Raw genomic sequence first — 21,886 nt, 5'->3', positions numbered from 1 at the left:
GGGGATCCTGCTGGGGACCACCTTGGCGTGGTCCCCGCGCTCACGGGAGGCTGATGGCGAGCGGGCAGCGGGGCTCCTCGGGCAGAGGGGCAACCCAAGCCGGCGGGGGAGGGAGCAGGGCCGGTGCATCGGGCGGCCGCACCGCCTTTGTCTCCAGGCGGGGGCGGGCGGCGGCGAGGTGCGGGCCTATGTGGCCGCCGTGCCGCGCCGTGCCGCCCGCTGGCAGGCTGGGCCGGAGCATGTGCAGCTGCACCTGGCAGGGAGCCGCAGCGGCGGGGATGTGAACCAGGCGGGGAGGAAGGCCCTTGACTCATCAGATAAATCCAGCCCCGCACGGAGCGCGAAGGCGGGGGCGGCGGCGGCGCTGCTGCTAGCAGGGGAGGATGGCGGGGGACAGCGAGCAGAGGCTGGAGGAGCACGGGCAGCCCAGCGGCGGCGAGCCCTTCCTCATCGGGGTCAGCGGCGGCACGGCCAGCGGCAAGGTGCGGGGGCTTCGCGGCGGGGTCCGGGGGAGCCCCGGGGGGGAGCAGCGGCCGCATGGCAGCGCGGCGGGTCCGCCGCGCCACGTGCGCTGCCCCGCCGGGCCGGGCCGGGGAGGCGGCGGCGGCGGCGGCAGCGGCGGCGGGGCCGGGCGGGCTCCCTCGCTGCCCCGGCGGCGCACGCTGCGGCCCGGGGAAGGACGAGCCGGTGGAGGGAGCGGGGTCGCCGAGGCCTCCCCACGGGCGGCGGCCGCGGGAGCTCGGCTGCCGGGAGTCCCGGGGACACGTGGAGGGGGGGGGTGTGGGGTGGGCGCACGCTTTAACATCCCCCCCCCCCCCCCGCCACCGGCCGGGACCCGGCTCCCCTCCGCCGGGGTGGGGGGGGGGCTGCCGGAGGGCAGCGGGCAGGGCTGGGGGCTGCGTGGGGCGTGGGCGGCCGCGGCTCGGCCGAAATGGAGGTGGCCTCCCCCCTGCAAAATCCTCCCTCCCGTGGCTTTAATGAGCGCTCCCCTCCGTCGCCCTTTCACTTGCAGGGTCCCAAAGGGCTGCTCGCCCCTCGGCAGACCCGCAGGGTGCCTTGGGTGCGGTGCAATTTTTTTTTTTTTTTTTTCATGGTGCCGGTCGTGCATGGGGGTGCCCTTTTCTGGCCAACTTTGGGGTAGCAGGAGTGGAAATTCTGCAGTAAATGCTGACTCACAGCGGCAGAACGACCTCCTTGCTGCGCTCGGGAGGGGATGCTCCTTGGCAGCGGCAGGTAGGAGCGGGGCGGGGGGCTGCGGGGCCAGCCGCGCCGGGGAGAGCCGCTCCGGCCGGGCTTAATGCGGGTTTTCTCTGGAGGGCTGCTACACCCAAACTGCAGCGCAGGGCAACTCCGGCAACGTTACGGCTTTTTTTTTTTTTTTTTTTTTGAGTTATTTCATACAGTCGTTTTTTCTTCATTTGCTTAACCTGAGGTAGGTTGCTTTCTATCCTAATATGAAAAGAAATTTACTTTTTTTTCTTATTTAAGAGCAGTAAAACCAGATCCACAGCTAATCAGCCCTCCTATGCAGGGCAGCACAGGCATTCTACCTACATTTTTAAGAGGCGTTTCAGAGAGCATGACTAGGTTTGGAAGTAGCAATACCTTTGAAATATTTTTTGCTAAGCAAACTGAATGTGGGCTGTCACAGGAGGAAGACAGAGCCTTATATCTCTGGGTTGATTTGTGTTTGGAGGGGGGGCCCTTTCTCTCCTGAAGGATGGCATAACCCAACTGCCGTACCTCAGCCCATAGTAACAGTGTTTTAAGAATGTATCTCTATGTACCCTATTGAATCTTGGACCGCTGTTGCCGCTGCAAGGGGGAAAAATCCAGATATAACAGGGAGGGATGGTGAGAGAGGATGCAATCTCCTCCACTGGCAACCAAAGCTGGATTGTTCCTGCAGTACAGCTCCTGGTGACTCAAACGTGCTGGGTTTGTCTGCTCTCTGATGCGTGGGTCTGCTCTCTGTGGCTGTCCCAATAACATTGTGTCTGGCGCTGCTGAACTGTTATGTCTCTGAACACTGTGTCTCTGGCCCACAAGGTAAAAGCAGTGATTACAGTACAATACGCCACAGTTGTTCTCAACTTCAAAGTGAAAATGCTTAGTAGCAGCAGGCTGCCTTAGAAGAAAAAAAAAAATAGGGAAATGGTTCTTTCTAGCAAGGGAGATGTACTAACTGACTTTTCCTGTCTCTCAGCTTTGATTTTCCCCCCCTCCAGTGACTGCTGGCTGCTAAAAACCTCTGTGCAGTGCTGCCCGTTGAAGGGAATCCAGCAGATCAGTACAAAGTTTGTGGGAAAAGGCTGCAAGAAGTATGCTGGCAAAAAAAAAAAGCTTGCTGAAGGAGAAGCAACATGAAAAAAGGACCTGGGGTTTGTGCACACAGACCCTCAAATTCACATTCGATGCAGCTGCAAGGCAGGGGTGCAATGGGGCTGTCCCCCATCTGGCTAGTGACAGTGCCCTGCACCAGACGATGCCGAGTGCCGCAGCACGCTCTGGGAAAGCAGCGGTGGGGCTTGTGCAGTTTGGTCATCTAAGGGCTTGCCCACGGCTAAAATCCAGCCCAGGGGTTGCTGTGCCGGTGTGCTGGCTCTGGGTGAAACCAAAATGCTCTGAGCGGGAAAGGTGCCTGCTTTGCTTTCCCACTGGGAAAGCGGCAAATCCATCCGACTCGCCTTCACACCAATTGAGGGTTGTTGTCACAACACACCCCTTTGGCAGCACACCAGCCCGAAGATAACGGAGGGCATTTGCCTTCAAGGCCCCCCCCAGCTCCTCCCTCTGCTGCTTTTGTTGAGTCTAAGATGGGAGGAAAAAAGGCTCCGTGGTCCCCCCCCATCCTTCTCAGTGTACCAGCGCAGTCAGGCTGTGGAAGGAAGGGATCCTGTTTGTAGCTTGCTGCAACTTGTTGTGTCACATGGTGCCCTGGGGAAGCTGGCATCTGAAGCAGCCAGCCTTCCCCGAAGAGCTGGGGGGAGTGTTTGGCTAGTATTCTTAAAGGCAAATTGATGAGAACTCAAATTCAAAGGTTGACTGCTGTTCCCTAGTGAGCAAAAGAGGCTTGAGCAACTTTCAGTACTCAAATAGGAGGTAGAAACCTGAGTGTCCTCCTGTGTTTGGCTCTTAAAAGAAATCTGGACAGTGTTGGGAGCAAAACTGGGGAGCTGCAGAGGTCCTGGGCAGGCTGTGATGCTGCAGCCTCTATGAGGGCAGTGCCAGCTGCATGGTGGCTGTTTTGTGTTGGCTCAGCTGGGACAGGCTCTTCATAAAAGCTTGCTGGGAGGCAGCATTTCTCCCACTGTCCCCCAAAATCCAGGCACTGTGCAGCCCAGGCAACGCTTGCTGCAGTCTCCTGATGTGGAGGAGATGACATGGCATTAAGACCCCCTCCTGTGCCAAAGCCGGAGAGGACTGCAACGGCCTCATTTTCTCAGAGGGATTCCCAAGGCTGGTTGTAGCATTTTCTTTCAATCTATATGCTTTCAAGTGCTCTGCTAAAGCTCTTTGTTTCCTCCTTATACCCTTGGTCTTTGTGCTAACAGCTTCTTCCCTCCCTCCCGCAAGAGATTCCTGACTACCAAGGACTGCAGCATGCAAGGCAGGCAGCCAGGCTGCAGGCTGGAGGGAAGTTCAGCAAACTGACTGCTGGAATAAGCTGGGAAGTGTTGGGATACCTTCTTAAGATCGTCATGTGTCTTCACTTCAGCTTAGCTCCTGGAATGCTGCGGCTCTGCTGGCAGTGCTGGAGTGGCTCGCTCCCAGCAGCAGTGGCAGCATCTGGTGCTGGGGTGGCTGCAGGGGTTGGGAGAGCTCTTTGAACTTGGGCTGAAGCATTAATTGCTTGTCCCCACATGCTGCAAAGTGAGGTGCTGATTGCTACCTTCCAACAGGAGGTTGTAAGAAAAGGCAGATTTACAAAGGGCTTTTCTTGGCTGCCTGGACCTCAAACTAGTGAGGGCTGAATATGGGTGTCACCGTGGCCCCGTGGCTGCTCTATTTGGATCTTTAGTTAGCACATAAAGTTGGAAATGTCTGTTTAAACATACAGCCTGAGAGTTTCCAGACTGCAGAGCGCCAAAATTGCAGCGTGCGTTCAGCCACGTGTATTCTTCACTGTTAATCCATTAGGCACTTGTGCTTTGAACACCAAAAATACTGTCTTGAGGCTGAGCTGGCTGCCTAGAAGAGTAAGCTAGCCAGAAGGCTGAAGAAGGCTTCTATCCCCCAGCCAGGGTGGGAAGCAGCTGCCCCAGCTGCAGTGCACCTCCACGTGAGGCGGTTCCCTCTCTGCATGGGGCTTCTTGCATGACAGAGCTCAGACCCGTACACTAGCAAGGGCTGAGGTCCGTCACAGCAACCTGGGGGTCGCTGCCACCGTGTCACCACCTGCATGCCAGGCAGAGAAGCCCAGGGGAGGCCCGGCAGAGACCCAGGGGGGAGCCACGGGAGGGGGACTAGCAGGGATTGCAGCAGTCCTGTGTTGGTTCAGCACCATTTCCTGGTGACATTCTGTGGCTGGCAGGAGCCCTGAATCACAAGGTCTGACTTGTTAAACGCTGGTGTCAATGCATGCTACAGACTCGTCAAACTTTCTAGTAGAACATCATTCTGTGCCAGCCCCTGATCAGACTGATACACAGGATGTTTTGACGGGTCAGCCCTTTCCCATTACTGATTGAATATGTGCGAGTTCGTCATGGAGCCTGCTTACCGTAGTCCCATGGGCTCAGCCAGCTCTAGGCTATGGAGTTTGCAGTTGGGGCTTGAGAAAAATATCCTGCGTCTAAAACAGGTGGATTGGGAGGGATTGTGTTAGGGGGGGTTGTTTTCCTCCCTGTGTGTAATCTGTGTTCAGTTCCTCTGTGTTTGTGTGTGCCTGTTTATGTTCCAGCCCAGGACTGCTGATCACATGCACAGTGTCCAAGAGTGAGTGAACAGAAACCTGGCTATCCCAGTCCAAGACTGGTTGGCCTGTGGCTCGCAAAGGGAAAGGCAGGAACGGTGAACCTGCCTGGGAAAGCTCTGGGTGGAGGCCCAGGCTTTTGGTACAAGAATAGCAAGTTTCCAGTTCCAGTGCTGCCATATGGATGCGCTCCACTAGGACTGGAAAGGATTGCATGGGTCATGAACTATCTCTCTGCAGTTGCAGGCAGACATTTAATAGATGTTCTGGGACCCTTCCCAGTTTGGTATCTGTTCTGTGTGTCACCTCAGTCCACCAAGCACTTCCTAATATTCTATAATTAACATAACCTTACAAGAAGAGACCAAAATCCACACCTAGTGTGCTGCAGGAGATGAGCTGGAGAGAAGGACAGTATTGCTATGGCTCCTGATTGCAAGGACCCAATTGAGTAAAAGTCCATGGTAATACCTGGAAAGGGAACCATGCTACAGGGATTATCAGAGAAATGCAACAAGTAATCCCAGTAGTCCCTGATGTGATCTTAGGGAAAATCCTGTCAGATCCCAAAACTGGAGACTATTTTATCCACAAGCATGTGATGAGGACACCCTGGCCAGACTCCTGTGGATGCAAAGCTGTCAACAGATCCAGCCAAGCCTGTTCACATCCAGATCCTACAAGAAGCGGGTCATGGCAGTGGTGTCTGTAGATAAAACCTCTGGGCTTCTCTCCTTGGTGGGACGTGGGATGTGACTGCTGCAGTCTGTCCTTGCTCCTAGCTGTCATATTTGTTGTGAGTCAAGGGAATTGCTCTGCTGGGGAGGACTGTCCTCATGGTGAGCAGCATCTTGGCTCAGGGCAAGCAGCCTGCAGCAGTGGCAGGAGTCGGTGCCTCTCTTCATTCCACACTGGAGCCCAGCATGTGCCTTTCCTGGGGGGCTCTTGCTTCTGGCACAGCCCTTCTCCCTTTACCTGCTTCTGAGGGGAATGGCAGCATCGGTATTTCTTTAGGGCTGGAATCACTTATCTGGCATAAGTCACTCTTGCTAGGTGTCCAGTCTAGAGTCCTTGGGAGGATGGGGGGTCAACCCTGCTGCTGTATTGGGAGCCTAGTGAGCAGCTCGGTTTAGACATCCCTCTGCAGTGCCAGGCTCCCTGGGGATGAATGGACTGCTCTGAGCGAGTGGGTTTTGGCATATCCACATGCACAAGGCTTATGGATTCCTCCTAGCCCAGGACAGGGCTTACCAGCTGAGGCATAAGTGCCTGTACTGCCCTGTCTGCCACAACAAACCTGGGGCTGAAAGCATCAGCTGTGTCCTGCCTGGTACCTTCATATGGTGGTTAACTGTAGCGCTGTCCATCAGCTTTCTCTCTAATACCCATCTGAAGTTGTAATTCACTGGCTGATCAGAGCTACCCAAGAGGGATTGTGGGATAATCTGCATAATAATATTGGGGAATTAGTCAACTCCTGAAGAATATCTGAGCAGCTGGCTATAGGCTGTGAGTGAATATGAATTAAATATGTAATGTAATTAATATCTTCCAAAAAAATGTCAGAGTAGGGCTCCAAACACCCATCTGTTGAGTTTCTTCCCCAGTGCACCACCTCTCTCCTTTAAGGAAAATATGCTGGAGTTCTTCCCCAGGTGCCCTCTGCGTCTTCCACTCCCAGCAGAATAAAGCTGTACTTCTTCTTTAAACACTGGTTATTTGTGTGCTTGGTTCAGTGGAGGAATCCTGCAAGGGGAGCTGCAGCCACTTCTGTGCGGGGAATAACATCTCTCTGAGCTCCCTTCTTGCACTGTGGTGTGCAGATACCTCCCTATCAGCTGTCTGTGTGTGGTGTGGGTTGGTTTGCACAGCTTTCCCAGGGAGCAGCTCAAGCGCAAAGCCTGGGGGAGTGCAGCTCAGTGGGTCGCAGCCAGTTTGCTCGAACTTGGAGCTGAGTTCCCCTTGCCGCAGTGTGTAGAAAGTCATGAACGATGGCAGAGAGGCTGGGGCTTCCTGCCTGCGTGCTTGGAAAGTCCTGCATCGGTTTCATGTGGCTTACATGGGAAAGGTCCGCTTTGCAACCATGGAGGCTCGGAGGCTGCTGTGTCCTGTCTATATTTAGTTTTAAACAAGTTCTGGAGGAGGGGAAGGCTTTTGCTTGAGAAAGCATCCTGTTGCCGGGAGTGCGCTGCAGCTGAATCACCATTAGTATTCGCTTTGGGTCTTGGCGAGGTATGCACAGACGATGTAGATCTGGGTAAGGGGCTGAGTGGAGGCAAGGAGCCCTGTCGTACCTCTCATCTTCCTACAGATGGTATGTGTCATGCAGGGCAGAGCTAGGGATAGGGCTCAAATCTCAGAATTTCTGTATTGGGATTCGTCTATAGCATCATGTCATCTTCTTCAAGTCATCCTCCATTTGCCTCTGCAGTCCTGGGCTTCTCAGGGAAGAAACAATTGTCGTCTTCACCCTTGAGAGAAGCGGTTGCTGGTAGGAGCCAGGCAGTTAGGAGTTGGCCAAAGGAAGGAATCGGAGCTCAGGTTGTCCCTTCAAGTGGGTGCTGAGTGCATGTGTCAGCACCATGCGTCCCCTGGGTTACTGTGCATCCAGGCTGGTTGCAGCCCGGCACGGTACTTCACAGTCGTGCTTTGGTCTTGGTCTCTCTGGGCACCTGCAGACTTCCCCAAAGCCTAATCGCTATCAATTCCAGTTATTAGTGGATTTTTCACACTTCTGATTAACATCAGTCACATGTACGTATGCAGTGCTCGTTTGGGAGAAGGGGGTTTAAGCAGGGGACGTGCGTCATTCATTTGGAGGGACACTTCCTGAGGCTGGGGATTTCTGTTCCCACTGCGTAGGGGAATTTGTAACCTCTGCATTTCTGGTTTTTCTTCCTCCTTAACATAGAGTGTTTATCGACCAAGGGGAAAAACTGCCTGTCCGGCTGTAGGAGGTATTCAGGCTGGCATCAGGGAATGCCCCTCACAAACCATTCTTGTTTCCATCACAAGTGATCGTGGGGAAAGAAAAAACCTTCTTCACTTAGACCCAAGGTGGGCGTTATTTCTTACCAGCCCCCAAGAGAAAGCTGCAGGAGTCCTTGCTGAGGTTTGCTGCCCCACTAAGGCAAGCTGAATGCAACCCTTGGGTTGGAGGAGCATCCCCTGCTGTCCCTATGTCCCACTGCAGTTATGCAAGTATCACGTGCACGTAGTGCCTTGGCCCACAGCTGCCTTCTGTGGGACCAAGGTGACATGTGTGCCTCTTCCCAGAGCCCAAAGGTGACATCCCTGCCCACTTGGGCAACACAGTACACTGGACCTGACTTCTGTCCTGAGAGCAGGATGTCCTTGTGATCATCTTTCTCCACCACTTCTGATAGCTCTCCAAAGCCCACCAGAGAAAACGGAAGGGTCTGTAGCATCTGTCTGGATGCTTTTGCAAGAGGCACTTGCCACCCCAGAGCACTGGATGGTGAATGCATCCAGGATACGCTCTGATCCTTGTCCTGGGGCCCTGTGGGAGGACGTACGTATGAGCCAGGACTTAACATTCCTGTCTTCAGCTGCTGAGGGCTGCTTTCTCCTTGGGTTTTTCTCACCATCGGATGTCTCAAGTTGTGGGGTATGGAACAGGATGGTGATTTTCAGAGCTGATGGGGACTCTTTTTCCCACTTTCCAGGATCAGTAGATCAAGGATTAGTGTGCATAAGGCAGAAGAAAGACTGGGCGGAACTCTCTGATGCTCTGGAGTGGTTTTATTGTCCATTTGTATGCTGAGGTCCAAGGGGAGAGTGTGAGTGCAACTGCTGTTGCTTTTACTGATCTAAAGTAAAGGAGCCCTGCTCCTTCCCCTGGGCTGGAGAAAGCAGTTTCTGGGTGCAGATCTGTATGGAGCCTGCTGATCTAAAGGCTGGGGGTCTGCCTGGGTGGCTGAGCTGGAAGGTGGTTTATTCCTAGTTGTGAAGGGCCTGGGAAGTTTGGTGTCCTCGGCAGCTGTGGCCAAGCCTGAACCCTGCTGTGCTGTGTCTCCTCGCTGCTCGGGCAGCAGGGAAAGGCAGCAGTGTCCGGGGCAGAGAGCAAGAGAGGAAAAGTGGAGGAGAGGCACTGTGCATGCCCTGTTTTTGCAAAACCTATGGGATACAGCTGGATAAGCAATAGGGCTGATACAGGCTGGAGAAGGATGTGGGGAGTGGGAAAACAGAGGAAATGGAGAATGGGCTCCGGCTTTGTGTCTGCGCCTGCCAAAGGGTGAGTGACTGGCACTGACTTGCAGTGCTTTGTTCTGGGTGGTAGCAGCTTGCTGCAGGGCACGGCTGCTGACGTGGCTTGGGAAGCACAACTTGCCAGCTGTGAGAGGCAGGAGAAGAAGGTGGGATGCTCAGGGAGACTCCATCCCTGACCCAAAACCCAGACTTGTGCCCAGGGCCTCAAGGACTGCTGTCGGGCAGCCCGAGCCGGTTCGCTCTGCAGCAGTGCTGGGTGCGGAGGCTCTTCAGCCCGGCTGGGGCTGACTCACAGCGCAGCGGTCACAGCCAAGTCAGGTCAGCCTGGCCTGGAGGGGAAGAGATGGTCTCTGGGGACAGGAATGCCGTCAAATCTTCCAGCTTCTCAGGCAAACAGCCTTGCCCTCTGCCTGCTGGGGTGACCTCCTCTGCCAGGCACGCCTTTCTCTCCCTGTTCACTCTCACCACCGCTGTCTCAGCTCTGCATCTGGAGGTTGCCAGCCAGGTATGGAGCAGATGGCTGAGCCAGTGGGGATGTGGGAGCATGGGAAGAGCCACGGGCGGGCTGGGAAGGCAGGCTGGGGCAAGCAAACCACTCTCTGCAAAGCAGAGTGCTCAGCGGAGAGTATTTGTGGTAACCGAGGCCAGGAGTGGCTCAGCTGGGGCATCTGCAGCAAGTTTGATTCGCAGGAGGTAAAGCAGCTCAGTTTGGAACCCGGAGCACCACCTACTCCTTAAACAGTGGATGCCGCAGGGCAGGAGCTGGGCTGATGCACAGGGCTCCCGCAGGCAGCAGAGTACTCCCCCACCAGCCTGACCTTCGCTCTCGCTGGCCGGGCAGGCATGCTGGCTGCCAGTTAGTGATGCAGTTAACACTGCTGTCTTGCACAGCGGCCAAGGACTCATATGACTAAGGAGAAGGGACTGAAGCAGGCTTTGGGATTTGTCCCCCAAGCTGTGCTCTGATTCATGTTGTGATGATGGGGGTCTGGCTGGTGCCTGCTGCGGTGCCAGCAGAGAGCCGATGCCGGCCACCAGCACCCAGCCCGCTCCACGCAGCGTGCAAGGTGCTGGTTCTTGTGCCAGCAGCGCTCGTGGGGATCTTGCACCAGCAGCCAGAGCCACGTGGCTCTTCAGCCACTGGCTCCGCAGTGCCCTTAGCCTTGCTGTGCCAAGAGGCACCAGGATATGCTCATGATATGCTGCTCCTCCCAGCCCTGGCAGCTGTGGCAGAGATCCCTGATAAAGTCTCAGAGCTTTCCTCCTGGTGTCTTTTCATCCTGGGCTTTATTTAGGGTATGAAAACAACCTGGTTATCCCTCTCTGAGGACTCTCTCTCTCCCTCCCTGCCTGTGCAGTGGTGGAGTTTCTGGGCTGGACCAGGGTTGGGGGAACTAAGGAGGCTCAGCCCTGGTGCCACACACAGCTCTGCTCCCTGGGGAGCTGCTGGGCAGGCTGGAGCTGGCCGCGGGGGCCTTGGGGTGCGGCTGAACGCAGGCAGCAGCCGTCCAGTTTTCTGCTGCAGGTTGTGCCCAGAATAGGAGCTGTGGGCAGGCCATAGGGATGGAGAAGAGAGATGCAGGGAGTAAGCTTGGTGCTGCTTTCACACTGAAGGGCCCCATGGTGATGTGCCTGGAGCACTTTTCCCTCAGTGGGTTTGGGCTGTGCCTTTGAGGGGACCATGAACTCTTGGCTGGAGGTCCAGCAAGCAGTGCCCCATGCACCCAGGAATGGCTGTTACCTGGGGATGTCCTCCCTGCGTGGCTCAGACACCACTTGCCGCTGACTTGCCTCCTTTGCTGTTCCTTTCCCAGTCCTCAGTATGCTCCAAGATCGTCCAGCTGCTGGGCCAGAATGAGGTGGACTACCGCCAGAAGCAGGTGGTGATCGTGAGCCAAGACAGCTTCTACCGGGTCCTCACCTCAGAGCAGAAATCCAAAGCACTCAAAGGCCAGTTCAATTTTGACCACCCAGGTGAATGGAGAACAGCACCCGGGCTCTTCTGTGCAGTGGGGGTCAAGGGCTGGAGCAGGACACCCTGCTCCACCAGCAAAGAGCCTTGCATGGACACGGGGACCCCCTCTCCACATGGGGCAGGAGTGGGTAGCTTAGTTAAGCTCTTCTGGAGCCAGGTGCATCCCTGGCACGGTGGCTGGGGGCCATCTGTGTCCCCTGCAGTACAACCTCTGTCTCTCTTGGGAAAGAAACTGCCTCTGGGGTGGAGTGTTTGGGATGAGAAAAGGCAGGTTGTGAACCCTCAGACTCTGTAAGATGCTCCTCTTATCCCTGCAAAAACATTCCCCAGTTTGAAAACCTTTCTGGTGCAGCTGGGTTTGGACCAGAGAGATCTGGCCTGGCACAGCCCCCTGGAGCCAGCAGCTCTGTGTCCCTCCTTCAAGGAGGGAACCGTCTTGTGCAGCTGCTCTGCAAACCCCTCCACCGAGGGGGCTGTGCCCTGTTGCTACAACAGGGGCTCTTTGAATCATCTCCAGGCTTGGTGGGGAAATTTCAGACCCACTGTCCCTGCATCCCCATGAGGACAATGGCCAGAGGCAGCAAGCACTGAGCAAACAGAGCCCTGTCTGTCTGGCAGCTTGAGGCTGAAACACTGCTCCAGTCTCTCAGAGGGCTGGAGTCCTGGAGAAGATGCCTTCCTGAGCCCGGGCTGTCAGCACCGCCATACAAGGATGGTATTGATCTCTGTGGGCCAGATCCCAGGCTGGTGCAAAGCAGTGAAGCCCCAGGGTCTCTGGCAGAGCTGGTCTTGCTATGCCCATGAGGACATGCAGAGCTTTCCTCCCCAGTCTGTGCATCTGTCTGTCCCTGGTGTGGGGTGCCAGTGGCTCTGGCTAGGCTAAGCTCAGCATCTGGTGGGTGGGAGAGGTTGCAAAGCTGCCTCGGGTAACGTTTCCTCTCTCCTCAGATGCCTTTGACAACGAGCTGATCGTGAAAACGCTCAAAGAGATCACGGAAGGGAAGACGGTCCAGATTCCCGTCTATGACTTTGTCTCCCACTCCAGGTCTAACAGCTGCCCCTGCCTTGCTGTGCCTCTGCTAATGCCCTGTGGCGCAGCACGCAGCCTTGCTAGCCCAAACTGCCTGCCCCTCTGCTTGTGCCTGCTCTTAGGCACCTAACGTGCCAACTGAAAGTTTCAACGCTAACTAATCCAAACCCTTTGTTTAGAGGATCCGGGGCAGATACAGGTGCAGTCTGAGGGTCTGGAAAGCTGTGCAGCCATGCAGTTGCATCCAGCAACATGCAGGCATCAGTGGAGGGGGGGTTATGGCCCCTCTTTTCTTCCCCCATCCACACTTCCTCTCCCCATAAACTCTGTGTTTGCAGCTTTAACAAGTATTCCAGGCTCAAACAGCCTGGCACTGCTAGGAAAGGAGGATGACAGTTCTTGCTCCTGTAACTCTTCCCTTGCATGTGTTCAGCTTGTTTTTGCATGTCTATGTTGGTTGTGGATGGTCTGACCCTGCTCCATTTCCCACAAAAGCGCTGTGGTGTCAGGACAGTGCTGCATGGTTCCCAGGGGAGCGGAGCTGACCCTTGCAGGTTCCCATGGGTCAAGGCCCATGCATAGGCTTTCTGGGCTTTACAGCTTGGCACATAACACTTGCAAGCAGCAGCTTGCCGAGGTCGGGGGAGAAGGGCTAGTCTGCTTCCTGCTCTGCCGTTTGTCCTTCTAGGAAGCATATGTATGCCTTGGATTCCCTTCACCGTGGTGGGGTAGGTCTGCCCTCTCCTCAGTCACCCTCCTGGTGCAGCAGTGATGTGCCTGGGTTGGAGCAGTGCCTAGGAGCACCGCTGTTTCCCCCCACCTCTCTCTTAGCTTGTTTTCCCCCCACCACCATATTTTGACTTTCCTTCCCTCTACTAGGAAAGAGGAGACGGTGACTGTCTACCCTGCCGACGTGGTGCTCTTCGAAGGCATCCTGGCCTTCTACAGCCAGGAGGTGCGGGATCTCTTCCGCATGAAGCTCTTCGTGGACACAGACGCAGACACCCGTCTGTCCCGCAGAGGTGAGGCCTGAACATGCCTTGTGCAGTAGGGACAGAAGTGTCACTTAACTGATCTGGGCAGCTGGTCACAGAGGCAGGTGACAGTGACCGGAGCAGAACTGGAATTGGCACAAAGCTGTGCTGCTGCTAGCAAAGAGCCAGGGAGCTTTTCCTCCGCAGTGCAGCATGTCACATAGGGCAGCATATGGCAGTGGGGAGCGCCTTGCTCCATGTCTCTTAGGATTCAGTGGGTTTTTTGCTGCCTTGTCTGGGATTCCTCCTTTGATGCATGCAGCAGTGTGACTACTGAGTGTGCTGTGTCCTCATGTGGCTCTGTGGAACCAGCCCTGTGCCATCAGCTGCATGGCAGCTACTGCTGGTCAGCAGGTACCAGCAGGGAAGGGCGCAATGGGCACAGCAAAGCGGCTCGACAGCTCAATCACAAGGCAGTGCCTGATGGAACTGCTCAGGACCTGGGGTATGGTGTGCTCCGAGGATGGCACTGGGGTGTGAGGGTGTCCATTGTGGATGATGCAGATAGAGAGTTTGGTTTTAGATCTTGGTTTGAGTAAGCACAGCCAGCGCAGCGTGGAGCCTCTTTGTGGTACTTGGTGCTGGGGCTTTGGAGGCAAAGAGCCCTAGAAACCAGAATATTCCTCTCCAAGGCTCCCTGCGTCCAGCTGGCTTGGCTGTGGGTTGCCAGCTGACGTAAGAGGGACTCCAGCTCTGCAGTGTCTGCGTGGTTTGAGATGCAGTTCATTTCAAAGCAGCCTTTAGGAGCGGGGTCACTGATGTAGCACCTGAGTCACCTGGATGACTAAGAAAGCATTTGGGGACTCTTGGGTAGAATTCAGTTCTGTCTGAACTGTCCCTACCCCTGCCTGGCTCCGACAGCCTCCACAAGGTGTCTGGGGATGCAGAAGATGACTTAGAGGAGAGGCCCCATCTAGACCTCTGTGCTGTGATGGGAGGAGCATGTCTCTGTGTCAGCCTGGGACTGCTTGTGTGCATGGGACTGTTCCACTCTGCAATGGAACCGGTCTTGCCTGCCCTCCTGCTGTCAGACAGATACACAGCCTCCTCCGCTGTTGGGATGTCATCAGTGCTGATTAAAAGCTCCTTTTTACGCATCCTTCTTGACCCTGCCCACTGTTCTTGCATGACTCATCCAGGGAGGTGACAGCATAGTCGTTGCAGGGAGACGTATTAGCAGGTCACAGATACACATTTGTAAGATCCCGCAATGTGAGCCTTATCCCTTAAGCAGACTGTGCTGTGCAGGAACTTGGGTTCACACCCAGCACACGTTTTTGGCAGTGCCCTGTATCAGCTGTCTGAAGGCAAGGCGTTGCCTTGTGCATTTGGAGCACCACATGACCGTGTGTGCATCCCAATTGTACTCTGGAGTGTGTGGTTCAGTCACTTCAGACTTGGTACACAACTGTGAGCTCAGGGCTTGAGAACTGGTTGAGATCCCATTAACTAAGAACCGAGGCCATCCAGCTGCCAAACACAATACAGAGCTAAACCCTGTTGTGCTGCAGCTGTTAGACAGGGTCCTGAGCCACATGGGCCCAGGCCATTCTGGGGGTATTTCTTCCACCCACCATCAATCGCTAAAGCCTTGCAAAGGGGCAGCTAGGCTGGTTGAGGTGTTGGTGTCTCCTAGTTAGGGCAACTCATCAGCCTCCTGATAGGGAACTGACCATTTGGCAGTCTCCTGGCCTGCCGTCAGCAGTTGGTAGGACCACTGCAGCAGCAAATTGGTTTACTGTATGTCCCCCTGGCATTTCTGGGAAAGGAGAGTCTGCATGAGAGGTATTGAAGGTATAATCATGTCCCTGAAATGCAGCTGAAGGCAGCTTGTAGCAAATGTTGGGATCTTGCATTGCAACATGGCTCTGAGTCATCTTGCTCTCCCAGAAGTCCTGAAGAGTTGCAGCAATGGGCTTTTCAGCTGGGCAGCAGCGGGAGATGAGGTTCCTGGAAATGTAGCTGACAGCTCAGTTAGTCAATAGCACTGGGGTTCAGTACGTGCCACTTGCACTGTCCTCATCTCAGCACCTCTCCCAAGAAAAATGCTGCTACCAGAGTGCAAGGGGCAAGGTCTGTCAGGTGCCTCAACAGCCTGATCTGTGCAAAGCTGATTCTGGCTGAGGTCCCTCGCTGCCCTGTCCTCGGCCAGCTTCTGTAAAACAAAGACCAAGTCAGGTGTCACGTGCATGTTTCGGGCTGGATTTGAGTGATGTCTGCCTTCTGGCTCTGGACGGATGCTGATCCATCCCTGGGACATTTGCCTGCCCTGCAGGTAGAGGGTGATACCTCCAGATAGGGTGCATGGTCGTAGCCTGGGTTGCTGGGACCCGTTGCTTTGGGGCCAGGTACAAGACAGTGGGTGCTTGACTTGTGTTTGTGGGGGGGGCGATTTTCCTTCTGTGGTCCGTCCTGGGAGCAGGCAGGAGAGTTTTGCCCTGCCAGGACCAGCCCCTGCAGCCTGGGCGCTCACCCTGTGCAGCTTGCAGGCCTCCTGCGTGCCGTCCCAGTCCGGGTGCACTGCGAATACACCCTCGCTGTGCTCCTTCTCCTCCCCAGAGCAGCCAACAAACAGGGTGTGGGACCTGAGAAACAAAAGTGTCTCTGTTTTATTTTCCTTGCCTGTTTTTCTGTATTGTTTGAGCTGGGGCTTGCTCCTGCTCTCTGGAGAAGGCAAAGAGCTGGCTAGAGCAGGCTGGGGTGGGCTGAGCCATTCCTGGAGCAGGCAGGGAGCTGGCACACATCCTGCTGCCAGCCCTTTCTTCCCCCCATCACCTCCCCTGCGCGGGGCTGCAAAAGGGCATGCTGCAAAGCTGCTGGCCGAGGGCAAACAGAGCCGCAGGGACGGTGCCAAACCAGCACTGGGAGAACAGCACTGTCCTGGCCCTGCAAGCACACAGGCACTGGCTGCTGAGCGGGTCATGCAGGCCGGCAGTGCCGTGGCTTGGCTCTGCTTGGCACATGGAGAAGGCTCACTCTGAACCCAGTGCCAAGCGCTAGCACGCTGGGAAGAAGCCAGCCAGCCTTTCGGGGAGAGCCAAGAGCTGTCTGCTCGGCCACAGCATTGTTTTGGCTCTTACCCGTGGATTGAATTCCTGCTGAACTGGGACACTTTTCCACGCTGAAGTAGCTTCAGACCAGAGATGGCAGTGGCCCAAATACTTTGTGCAAACAGGGTGTAAGGCCCAAATGGCAGAACAAGCAGGAGGCCAGCTTGCTCTTCTGCCTCCTGGCTTCCTCCTGAGCTGATCTCCTCCAAGCACCCCCTCAGCCTCTGGTTGTGGGAGCTTGCTACACCTTCCCATCCCACTCAGCTGGGGACAGCACAAGGAGCCTGGCAGAGCTGGGTAGGTGGGTGAGTTTTAATCTCTTCGACTCTGCAGACCTGAGTTAAACTGTGCCTTAATGTGTGTACGCGTGAACCCCACTGCTTTTCTATTCTTTGGGCACCTCTACACTGGGACAACTGGGAGAATGCCCCATCCTTAGGCCAAGGGCAGGGCAGAGTGACAGGAGGGGTGCAAGGGCTGAGGCTGGGAACAGTCAGGACTGGGGTGGCACTGGTTACAACTGGAATGTGTTTGCAGAGCTGAGAAAGGAGGGAGGCCAAGAAAAGCCCTTGGTCAGGTCAGCCAGCCCTTGGCTCCCAGGAAGGCTTGGAAGCGGCTTAAAAGCATGTAGCTGGGCTGGGGTGTGCTGGGACATGTGGGCAGCAGCTTCCAGGAACAGAGACTTCAGGCAAAATACCTGGGTGGCTGGCCAAAGGCTGCACTGAAGGGAAGCGATTCATGTCTCGGCTCCTGACTGTGCCTTACATCTTCTCTGCAGTGCTACGAGACATCAGTGAGCGAGGCAGGGACCTCGAACAGATCTTATCTCAGTACATCACCTTTGTCAAGCCTGCCTTCGAGGAGTTCTGTTTGCCAGTAAGTAAGGGGAGTGATACCCACGGGAGTCTGCCAAAAATGCCTCATACCCTGCCCAGCTCCTCAGACAGGAGCATTTTGTACCTCAGAGTTCAGGTCAGCCTGCCTGGCCTTGCTCCCTCCCTACAGGCACTGGCAAAAACGGGGGTGCCAGTGCCGGCCAGGGCAGGGTGAGATGGGGACTATTTATAGAGCCACTGCCTTCCTGGTGAGATCACTCTCCCCTATGGGAAGGCCAACATGGCAAGAGAAACCCCTCCCTGCACAGGGTCTGACAAACCCAACACCAGGCAGCTCAGCAGATGCCAGCCCAGGAGGGACGATCCTTGGCTGCATCTAGCTGGGGAAGGGGTGATCCTTGCCCCCAGGCAGTGTTTGCTGTATCTGCCTCCTGTTCCAGGCTGTCCTGCCTGCCCTTTTCACCCTGCAGTGCTGCTGGCTTCTTGCTGGCTGGAGGCTTGGCAGAGCAGGGGGGCTTCGTCCTTTGCTCTGTGCTGTGCGATGTGGCCTTGCAGGTTGCATTTCCTGGCTGGTGAAAGGCCAAGGTGTTCAGCAGACAGACCTCGCTTGGGGCCAGGGTTGCAAGGTCTGCTTGGAGAAAGGAAGCTACTTTGGGAGCTGATAACTGAGGCAAGGCTCCCTAGCAGACAGGGACTTTGCATGCAGGAGACCACTGCAGTCCTGCAGAACTTGCAGGTGAAATACCACATTTGCAACACTAGGTATTACATGCCTTTCCTGGCTCTTGTGGAGAGGAGTCTGCACCTTGGCTCTCAAGGCTTTTCAAGCAGATGTGGTCGTATAGGTGGAATTTCTTCTTATTCTGGAGGAACTGAGCCAGCAGAGTCCTGCAACCTGGGAACTGCTGGCCAGCACCACAAGCGGGAATTGAACCTTTTCCTCCAGCCTCAGGAATATCTCTGTTCCTGTCTATGTGGCCAGCTCTGCCCCTTCCCATAAGAGGGGCTAATTCTTTCTGTGCTACAAGATCTTTTCCTGGCTCCTGGGCAGCACCCTGTTCTGTCTTCCTCAGTTGTGGCTCTGGGGGCCAAGGTCTAATTCCAGTGTAATCCCAGAAAGGCTTTTCCTGAAAGGCAGGTCCAGCTTGGTGGCTCCACTCCTTGCAAGTCCCCAGCAAGGTAAATCTGCAGCTTTGCAAAGTACCAGATGCTGCGTCCATCTCTTCTGTTGAAGAGTCTGTAGGAGGACAAAATGTGAAACAAGAAGGGTAGAAAAACAACTACTTTGTCCCTACCCACCAGCTTTGCAGTGGTCTGCTCCCACTTCCAACCTGGCAGAAAGCTGAGCTGTAAAGTAATTGCATGTGGATCTCAAGCAGGCTCAGCACCCACTGTTGCTGTTATTCAACTACTCCTAAACCAGCTTTAGGCCAGGTGGTCCAGCACTCAAATGGTCCATCATGTCCTGGTGATTTTTGATATGGCTGGAACTACCTGGAGGTGTCAGATGGCACCTTTCACCCGGCAGGCTGTCTTGTTTACTGATGGTAGAGCTTGGCTGTCAGGAAGCTGATCAGCTGTAAAAGGTGACACAAATAGGAAAGGAAACTGAGACTGGCACCTGCAGGTGAAAATAGGTCAGGACCTTTTTTGCAAGCAATGCTGGTAGAAAATTCTCCCCACATCCCAAGCAGATCACATGGCTGTGCCCTGCATGTCTACACAGCCCAGGCATGCCAACTCTTGCTCTTGTACCAAGTCTAGCTGGATTCAGGGGTGAGGTTGTTCCCAAAAGCATCAGCTGCTGGAGTCTTGCAATCGTGAGGCTTTTTAATTTCAGGTTTTGTTAGGGTGCCTCTTACTGGAATCTGTATGAGCTCATGAAAATAGAGTCAAGGTGCAAAGCATGGCCCTCGAAACACAGAGCAGAAGGCAAATAAGAGCATCCAAAATGTATTATCAGCAACGACATACCTCCCAACGGGTTTGGGTTTGGCAAGGAAGGACCTGCCCCAGGAAGCAGGACCAATGCCCCGGCCTGGTGGGTCTCCACTTTCTCTGTAACACAGTGCTCTCTCTCCCCCCCAGACCAAGAAGTATGCTGACGTGATCATTCCCAGAGGAGCAGATAATGAAGGTGAGTGGATCTGGACCCTGCTGTTACATCCTGGCAGCCAGCATTGGGCTGTTGCAGCAGAGTTAGGTAGGAGGTAGCAGGACCTGCCACGGAGGTGATTCGGGCCACTGCCACCTTAGAGAGTGCTGTTACCACAGAGGTGCTGAGATGAGCCTCTCCCCTTTGCTCCTGCCTGGAGCATTAGTGACTGGGAGTTTGTGTGCCTCTGATCAAGCCTGGGAGCCAACTAATGTGCAGTGCCTCCAGGCAGACTCCTGGTTCATCCCACACAAAGGGAAATGTGCTTCCCCAAGGCCAGACGTGCAGCTGGGACAGCCAGGTCTCCACCTGGCTGGAATCAGCCTGGCCATACAGGCTCAGCCAGGGCAGAGGGATGAAGTCCCAGCGGGGCAGCTCCTTCCCACAGGGCTGCAGTTCCCCACCATGGGATAGGAGGGATAGGAGCAGGGGAGGCAGTTGGGTCGTTGTTTCTGGCTTGGCTCTAGTTTATTTGCAGTGATCCTAATGCAATCTCTCCCCTGTGTCTTTCCGTCCCTTTTGCTTACAGTGGCCATAAACCTGATAGTGCAGCACATCCAGGACATTCTTAATGGAGGACTCAGCAAACGCCAGAGCAACGGCTACCTGAATGGCTACACTCCTCCCCGCCAGCGGCAGCCCTCAGAGTCCAGCAGCCGGCCTCACTGACCCTGGGTGGCAGGCATGAGGCTGGGGGTGGAGGGCACTTGGGCCCTGCCACTGCCCCTCTGTACATACTGTCTGTTCATTCCCCCCTTATCTATTTAAGAAACCAGACAGAGACGAATGCCTTTAATTTTGTATGTTGGAAATGCCGAATGAGAAGCAGCCGGCTGCTCGGGAGCCTGGACCGCCCACAGCTCCTGGCCTTGCTCAATAACTCCTTCAGCACGGAACCGGCTATAAATCTCTATAAATATAGAATTGCTCTATTTTTGTGTAAATGCAGAATAACGTAAAATTACTTGCCATACGGTATTTGCCAGGCTCAGTGTTGCTGGGAGGGGGCTGGGAAGAGGGTCCTGGGAGATGTTGGTGTCAGGATCCTCACCTCAAAGGCGGTAAGGAAGGAAGAGCATTTGACAGCTGCTTTAGTATCGCAGTGGTCTCCAACCCAGGGAAGGGACGGGCTGTGGTGGAGGTGGCAGCTTAAGTGTGGCATGGATTTTGTGACTGGGCTGGGGTTGCCTCCTCCTGCCATCTCTGTTCAGGTCTGAGCACCCTGGTTTTGACTGGCAGGCACTGCACAATGCCACTGGGAGCTGGGAGAATGATGTGTAATACATCCCCTGCCTGTCTCTGCACCTCTAGGTCTCAGTCCTTCAACAGCATCCCTTTCTGTGACTGACACCCCTTCTCACCACAGGTGTGGGTCTGCTGTCACACCCTCCAGCAGGGACCTGGTAGGTGATGCTGGGTATGTGATCATATAAACAAGGCAGCTTGTGTCTTTAGCAGTCTCACTGCCTGGCTTGGGTGGGGACCTTCAGCCCGTCTGGAGTTCAGTGGCCATGTGTATGGTGGGACTCCTAGCCAAGCCCTGGGCTCAACCCTAAGCCTGGAGGTTGGCTTGCAGAACGTCAGAAGTGTGTCTGTCACTCCTCACTTGGAATGGTTTTGCTCTTAGATGGGAGATTTTAGGTCTGTAAGGTATGGTTAAGCGACAACCAGCCTCTTTGGAAAGAAAGGGGCAATGGATGATGGAAGGCAACTACTGAGCAGCCTGACTGAGGGGGGGCAGCAGTGTGTAGTGGTCCCTGGGCTGCCTAGCATCCCCATATGGGATATCCACAGGTCCCAGTGGGGTAGCATGAAACTGGATGCCCAGGAGTCCTCTGCTCCCCTTTTTTAGAGTGTGCTCTTGCCTGGCCTGTGTCCCTTTCATTGCATCCTGGTGGAGGGCACTGTGTCCCTGCAGTATGCCATCCCCAGGGCTGCCCAGGGAGTGCCTTCCCTTACCCTGGGTGAGAATTGGTCTTCCCAACCTGGTAGTGCCACAACAGCCATGTCTCAGGAGAGCCTGGTGGGGCTGTACTGCAGGTCTGGGGATGCCTGGAGAGCAAGTTGGGGTAGCTGGGCTGGGGCAGGTGCTTGGTGGGAGCCAGGGAAGGGGATGTGGTGGGATGGTAGCCAGCAAAGATCTTTTGGCCCATGTTGCTGGGAGTGACTTGCCCCACCGAAAACAAACATTCATAGGCATCCCATGAAGCCTGGAGCAGGGACCCTTAGCCTCACTCCCCCTGATGATTTTCAGTCTTTCCAGAGCGTTGTTTTTGCTCTGTTTAGTTAAAAGCTTAAGACCTTAGACCCTCAATGCTCCATCACTCTCCAGCCCCATGTGAGCTGAGACAAGCTTTGATTTTTAACAAAGAGAATAAGAAAAGAAACACCTCCCCCAGTGACCACTGCTGGGGCAAATTCATTCCCTCTTGATTTGTGATGGGGGCACATGGCAGCCCTTTATCCCCCCCCCCCATCTGCAGACACTCCCCGAGGCATGTCAGCTTTGCCATAATCATGGGCGAGCACTGGCTAATTCTACATACAGCCATAGGTAAGAGGGACCAAAGCTCTGCAGAACTGGTGAGGCTTCTCAGGGCTTATACAGCCAAGACAGCTCTCAAGATGAAATACTGGCCTCCTCTCCCCTGTAAATAAAGA

General features: G+C 55.1%; 1 protein-coding gene across 1 annotated transcript; it reads left to right on the top strand.

The window, feature by feature from the left end:
* Nucleotides 1-383: 383 nt before the first annotated feature.
* On the top strand, nucleotides 384-19,894 carry UCK2 (uridine-cytidine kinase 2). Its single transcript, XM_075711126.1, has 7 exons — nucleotides 384-482; nucleotides 10,960-11,119; nucleotides 12,069-12,165; nucleotides 13,030-13,172; nucleotides 17,013-17,110; nucleotides 19,159-19,207; nucleotides 19,755-19,894. The coding sequence occupies exons 1-7, from the start codon at nucleotides 384-386 to the stop codon at nucleotides 19,892-19,894; spliced, it is 786 nt and encodes a 261-aa protein (XP_075567241.1).
* The last annotated feature ends 1,992 nt before the right edge of the window (nucleotides 19,895-21,886 follow it).

The sequence above is a fragment of the Pelecanus crispus genome, chromosome 5 (assembly GCF_030463565.1).
Source record: "Pelecanus crispus isolate bPelCri1 chromosome 5, bPelCri1.pri, whole genome shotgun sequence".
Taxonomy (NCBI): Eukaryota; Metazoa; Chordata; class Aves; order Pelecaniformes; family Pelecanidae; genus Pelecanus; species Pelecanus crispus.
This window is presented reverse-complemented; position numbering and strand designations above follow the sequence as displayed.